Source organism: Propithecus coquereli, unplaced genomic scaffold, assembly GCF_000956105.1.
Source record: "Propithecus coquereli isolate 6110/MARCELLA unplaced genomic scaffold, Pcoq_1.0 Scaffold1, whole genome shotgun sequence".
In the NCBI taxonomy this organism is placed as follows: Eukaryota; Metazoa; Chordata; class Mammalia; order Primates; family Indriidae; genus Propithecus; species Propithecus coquereli.
Window position 1 is genome coordinate 480086 of NW_012133857.1, and position 7067 is coordinate 487152.

The 7067-nt window shown below is 41.2% G+C and overlaps 1 protein-coding gene across 2 annotated transcripts in view; it reads left to right on the plus strand.

The window, feature by feature from the left end:
• The first annotated feature begins 254 nt into the window (after nucleotides 1-254).
• The window catches only part of STAC (SH3 and cysteine rich domain), a 161555-nt gene continuing 154742 nt past the window's right edge, over nucleotides 255-7067 (plus strand). The window contains exon 1 of one of the 2 annotated variants that reach the window (XM_012650672.1): nucleotides 255-512. In XM_012650672.1, coding sequence (XP_012506126.1) covers nucleotides 402-512 — 111 coding nt within the window. In that variant the 5' untranslated portion in view covers nucleotides 255-401. The remainder of the gene's footprint in view (nucleotides 513-7067) is intronic. The other variant, XM_012650737.1, reaches the window with a different exon arrangement.

Consider the following 7067-nt stretch of genomic DNA (forward strand, 5'->3'; position numbering starts at 1 on the left):
CTCTCCTGGGTGCTGCCTCCCGCTGCCCTCACTACTCCTGGCGTTGGCCACGCAGCCCCGCCCCGAGCTGCCTCTCCGCCTCCCTCCTCCTCGGGCGGGCGAGCTGGAGCCCGCTCGCCCACTGCCGGGCGGCAGTCACGACTGCGAGGTCGCCGGCGAGGTGGCCGCGGGCGCGGCGGGGCGGAGCAGGGCGCGCTCTCCCCGCAGCCCGCGGAAGTGCCCGGGAGGTGGGCAGGGCCGGGCGGGGTCGAGGCCGGAGGAGGGCACGTCGGCGCCTCGGCGAGGATGGAAATCCCCGGGACCCGGAGCTGAGCAACCTAGCGCGTGGCGGGCAGGGCGCGCCGGAGGAAGGCAGCCTTGCTGTTCCTCCGGGAGCCCAACACCGTTCCCGCGCGGCCACGATGATCCCTCCGAGCGGCGCCCGGGAGGACGGCGTGGACGGGCTGCCCAAGGAGGCGGCGAGTGCCGAGCAGCCGCCCTCTCCTGCATCCACCAGCAGCCAGGAATCCAAGGTACCGCGCACACTTGCCCCAAGAGAACACAGACTCACTCTCCTCTCTCCTTTCTCTGTCCACCTTTGTCTCTCCTGATCTGGCACTGGCGCCCGGGGCTGAGACGTGTCCCTAGTTCGCCCAGGGCTCAAGGACTGTCCCTCCCTGGAGACCTGAACGTCCAGCAGGACCCGCTGCTAACCATGCTGGACCACGTCCCTGTGGACCCAGCCTTCTCGCTGACACAGACACACACGCAATTCTTGTTGACTCTGGGTTCAGAAATAGGTTTCTTGCGGGTGGTGGCTTGGTTGTTCTATGCTTTGAACCTGCTTGTGCCCAAAGCACGTGTAGGTATTAGGCGGTTTCTGAAGGCTGAGGGATGGAGACGGCGGAGGGCTAATCCTCCAGAGAAGCTTGGGCATTGGGCCAGCGAAGGGAGTCCGTATCCCAAGGGTCTTGGAGACCCTTTGCTTAACAGGGTTCATCCCTAACTTCAGATACCGCTCATTAAAAAAAAAAAAAAAAGCCTAGGCAAAGGGAAATAACTGCATTTGCCTGAAAGTTGATGCTCCTGTGGAAGTTAATACTCTAAAGAACTTACACTTGCTTTTATGAAAGTTACACTAGCACATATACACAAAACCAACCCCTCAGCACTTCTCCTGACACTCTAACACTTCCTCTGAAACTCTCCTGGGTGCCACGCACATGTTTGGAAATCTTGGAAGAGAATCAAAGAAAATGTGACTGGTAGCAGTGCAATACCAAAAGGCAACTCAACTGGCAGTGAAAATCCTAAGATGGAGTTTGGAGTTATATGGATTCTTTTAAGTGCAGGGCTCCTGACTCTGATTTCTCTGTGAGTTCCCAGGCATTTTTGGAATGTGAGGCAGTCCCTGTACAGTAAGCAGCAAAGGAAAGGGGGATGCCAGGTCAGATGAGGCAAGGCAAAGTGCAATCCTGGTTCCCTTCACCCACATCCCTGGAAGCCCTTGACAAAATCTGCAGGATCAGAGTCATAGCCTGAGTGGCTCTGGGGATTTGGCGTGATGCTGGGGACTGAACATGTCCTGGCTTCCTGAAGTTCACCGTCAATGATGGTAATCTAAGATAGAAAGATTTGCATTTTATTTTAATTTTTTTCTGTTAATTACCAGATCTGGGGTATGGTTATCAAATTTTCTAAAGCTGAGTTGGAAATGAGGGCAAAAGCCCCCACCTTCCAGAATCATTGTGAGGAATACATGAGATGCCCTAATGTCCATCCTGGTACAGGGTAAGGACTCAATCAATGTTTATCCTTTTTCTTCCTGAGATAAGGAGATGGAATCCATCTCATCTCAGCCAATCCACCCCAAAGCAGTCTCATATCCCACACACATGCACTACATCTCTGCCATCTGCAAGTTTCTGGATGTCTCATCGTTGTCTGCCATGGACCATCCAAAGTGATACGGATCAGTGGCCATTTCAAAGGCAGTCTAGAATTCTGTAAATGAAGGTAGCTAATCTCAAGAGTGAAGCTGGTATTAAACTTTTTGAATTGGGCCTGTTGCATTACAGTAGGTGTCTTCTGGAAAGAGCTTAGCATTTGGATAAACAGCAGCATGGTTCAAACACACTATATGGATTTGCTATTTATAGATGTCCTAATGTAAATTATTTGGCAAAGCACAACCTCATATGTAATGCCCGTAATTATCCACCAGTTTGTCTGGCTTATGGTTTCAGATTTATACAAGCCAATTTTTCACAAAGTGGTCTACACACCTGATGTGTGTTTATGCATTCCTAAATTTGTTGCCATGGCCTCGGTGTTCTTAATCAGTGGAGATGAGCTATGCAGGCCCATGAACCCTAGAAAATTCACTGCAAAATAGTGCGCCTGACTGTGAGTTTTTCTTGGCATAGCATTCATGATACTCTCAAAGGGATCCATGCCCCTAAAAAGGGCTAACCTGCTGGCGTGGGGGTACATGTGCTAAGGGAGCAGAATGGCATGAAACAAGCAAGGAAAGCTCTATTTATCCTATCCCAGGAAGGCCACATGTTAAAGCCCATTGGCATTTACAAGGATCACCCTAAACATGAGCACTTGCTGAGGAAAATGTGAACAAGACAGTGGTAATCATTCCATCTTACTCGTCTGTGAAGATGCCTTGTTTGTAAATACCTCATGGGACAAACATGATTCAGGCCCTTCTAGCCATTAAACTTTTTCAGGAAGACTTTCAGAATTACTTTTTCAAAAAAAAACTTTTTTCCTCTGATTATAAGAGTAAAAATACTCTTTGTAGATATTTGAAAAGTCCAGATGAAAATGACAAAAAGAAAAAAAAAATCACCCATTGTTTCACAATCCAGAGGCAACTCCTGATAGCATTTTGATCTATATCTTACACCTTTGTTTTTCATCTGTATTTATATTTACATAGTTGAGAGAACAATAGTGAGCATCTGCTGAATGCTTACCATAAGTCAGGCACAATCTTAATCTTCAGAATAGAAAATTCTGTTATTACTTCCACTTTATGGATAGGGAAGTAGAAGCTGAGAAAGGTTAGGTGACCTACCCAAGACCATGTAGCTAGTTAAGTGACACCGACAGGACAGGGACCCAGGCAGCATGGCTCTGAGCCCAAGTTCTCAACCACCGTGCAACTATCTCTCATGCTTGTGTACTGTTTTACATCCCCCCAGCCCCCCTTTTCACCTGACATCCTGAGTATTTTACATGCCACGAAACATCATTCGCAATATTGTCTGAGTCTTCCCATCTTAAGAAATCTTTGAAAATAAATTGAGCCACATTATCATGTGAAATGATTAATGCCCAGTTCTTGTCCAGATTTTTTTGCATTTGGTTTTGCTACTCTTTCCCCAAAAGTATATTTATGGAAGAAATTAAATGGAATATCACAGAATCATCTGGAAAAAGGGCCCACAACAGGCTCTCTAGCTCGAAGGGTCCATTAAGAGAAAAATGATGATCCAGTGCCCTGAGCACATAAAATATTAACCAGCAATCCATATTCTTTTCAGATTCTTTGAAATGCTAAATCATAGAATATTAGAACTGGAGACGTTAGAGATCCTCTATACCAGGTATTTTTTAAATTATTGATCATTTTTATTGTGAAAATTATTTTATTATGGGAAATTTCAGTATATACAAAAGTAGAGAAAATAATATAAAGTACTGTCATAAACCTAATCTCCCGGCTTTACTAATTATCAATTCATGGACAATATTAGCCCCCCACCCCCTCCCACCCCTCCCTACACACGCTGGATCATTTTAAAGCAAATTCCAGACATGAAATAATTTCACCCATAAATATACTATCAAATTGCATCTCTAAAAGATAAGGATTCTTTTTGTAAACATGACTATGATCCCCTTAGCACAAATTCCAGGTGCTTTTAATCAAGGGTCAATATATTCTTTGGAGGCCCATGGATAGTTTTTGGAAAATCTGTGAATAATCAGAAATAGCAATCAAAGCTGTACACGTACCTGCATTCGTGCATCATCTAGGGAAAGTATTCATAGCTTATATCAGATTCATAAAGGGTCTATAGCCTTCAAAAATTACTTTAATATCCTTTTCTGTCTCACTCTTTAGAAAATTGAGCCCCAGAGAAAGGCAGTGACTCACCTGAGATCAGATAGATGGTTACTGGCAATACCCCTATCTAAGAACCCTATCTTGGACTTTGGATATCCCAGTACAATTTCCTCAGAGCAAATTCCTGTAAGCACAAGTAGTAATGTAGCTTAATGTAATCGTGGTTTTATTTTTTATGAAGTTAGTTGAATTGAAAAAATTTGAAAGCCACTGATATACCTTACCCCTCTATCTTTCCACTAACTATTCCAGAAAGATCACAGCCTAATTTATTTTCTAAGTGCTTGAAAGAGACCATTGAATACAAAGAAAAATTCCCTGTAACCAAGTTGCCTAATATGACAAGCCTAACAAGTTGCCTAACATCTCCAAGCTTCAGCTTCCTCATCTCTAGAATGGTGATGCTCGTACCCAATTGGCATGGTTTTTGTAAGGCTTAAGAATATGTAAAACACCTAATATGTTGTAAGCATATACAAGTATAAAGCACTGTTTATTTCCTCTACTTGTTTCAAATTGGTGACTATTTCCACTAGCCGACCCCAAACGTAATCATTGAAATAATTTCAGTAACCACAACTGACATTCCGATAGTATAACTGAGTTTTCCTCTTTGCACTTTGAGTTATACTATTGACTGCAGGAAGATTTCATCTCACCTATTTTTCATTCCCAAGAGGATATGCCATAGACCCACTGGCACATGACTTAGATTTCAAAAGGATGATATAAGCCACCCAGTGCCCCAGTGGAGCCTTGGACCAAGGTGCTCCTCATTCCTGGATGGTCCTCTCTGAATCTGGACCATGATCAAATCTATGAAAAAGAAATCCCTAACCATGAGGACACGTCCTGAATCTCCTAGAAACGTTTCTGTGTCCATTTATCAGCAACTATTTATTGAGCTCCTACTTTGTGCCCAGCACATCTCATACATAAATGTGGAACTATTCTAGATAAGGAATTTAACTCTACTCAGGGGAGAAGATGAAAGAGAATGGAATCTTGGCTTTGCATTGAAATCCCCTGGGGAACCCATGCCACAGGCTAGACCTACTAAATTGAAATCTCTGAGAAAGGGTCCCATGCATCTGTATTTTTCAAAGCTTTCCTGGTGATTTCTTGTGTAGCCAAGTTTGAGAAACACTGGTCTAGACTATAAGGATTATAGAATGTCAAAGAAAGCAATATTTGTGCCTTTCTATTGGCTTCTTTCCCTTCCATCCAAAGTACTTGAAGGACTCATTTGTATTCACTCTCTTCTTCACTTCCCATTTACACTTCAACCCAAAGAAATGGCTCTGGCAAAGGTGACCTGCTTGTTGTCCAAATAATTTTGAGTGTTACTCAGATGCAGCTAAGATTTACAAGGTTGACTATATCCATATTAAAGTTATTGTCATGATTACAAAAGTAAAAAGTATTCAGAGTAGACAATTGAAAACACAGGAAAACATAAACAAGAAAAAAAATCATTTTTATCATACAACCACTCACAGATAAGTATTATTAAATTTTAGCTGTATTTCTTTCATATATATTTCCTTTTTTATACAGATGCTCACTGAAAAGAAAATTAGAATAATGTATACTTAAATGCACATTATACTTTTCTTCTACCTAATGTTATACATAAACATTTTTCCCATAATCTTAAATAACTGACAACATGAATTTTAAAGATGGCATAATATTCCATTTCATTGTTCTACCACATCTATTTCATCAATGCTTTCTGATTTTATATTTAGGTTCTTTCCCAGCTATTACATAGGTAAAAAAGTATTAAAATGTACATCCTGATATATAAACATTTGTGTATATTTCTGGTTAGTTTCACAAGAAATAATATTACTAGGTCTGGGTAATACTGTAAACACTTGTAAAGTATTTTATTCTCATTATCACATTGAACTCAGAGAAAGTTATATCACATACTTTTTTTATTAGTAAATTTTTCATTGAAGTATAAAAAAAGTACATACATCGTAAGATTATAGTTTAATGAGTTTCCAAAAAAATAAACTCTTGACCCATGTGTAACCACTGCATACATCACAAAATAGAGTATTAGTGGCACCTGAGAATCTCTCTCATACCCACTTCTAGTCACTACCTTCCCAAAGGTAAACAGTATCCTCACTTTTAGCAACATAAATTACTTGCTTGTTTTTGAACTCTTGATAAATGGAATCCTACAGTGTTTCATGCCTGGCTTCTTTCACTCAGCATTATGTTAAGATATATCTATGCCACTGCATGTAGCAAGTTTCCATTCTTATTGCTGTATAGCATTTCACTGTATGAATAGATCACAATTTATTGACCTATTCTACAGATGATGGACATCTGCATTGTCTCTTGTTTCTTACTACTATAAGCAGGACTGCTTATAGTAGACATTCCTGTACATATCCTTTGTGGCACATACGAAGCACTTCTATTGGGTGTATACCTAGGAGTGGCATTTCTGGGTTCTAGAGTATACGTATGTTCAGCTTTAGTAGATACTGTCAGCTTTCCAAAGCAGGTGTACCAATTCATACTCCACCTGCAATGCACTAGAGTTCAATCTGTTCTTTGTGCTACCAACACTTGATATTGTCTTTCTCATTTTCACCATCTCGCAGGTGATGAGTGGTATTGCAATGTGGCTTTAACTTCCATTTCCCCAATAACTAATGAGTTTAGCAGTTTTTCAATTATTTATTGATATTTGATATTCTTTTTGTGTAGTTCAAGCCTTTTGCCCATTTTTCTATTCGGTTATCTCTTTTTATTTCTTTCTAGGAGTTTTTCACATATTCTGGATATGAGAACTTTGAAAGAGAGAGAGATTGCAAATATCTTCTCATGTTTTGAAAAAAAGCTTGCCATTTTTCTTCATAATAGAAATTCTTAATTTCATATAATTGAAATTTCATTTCAATTTTAAAAGTTTTTC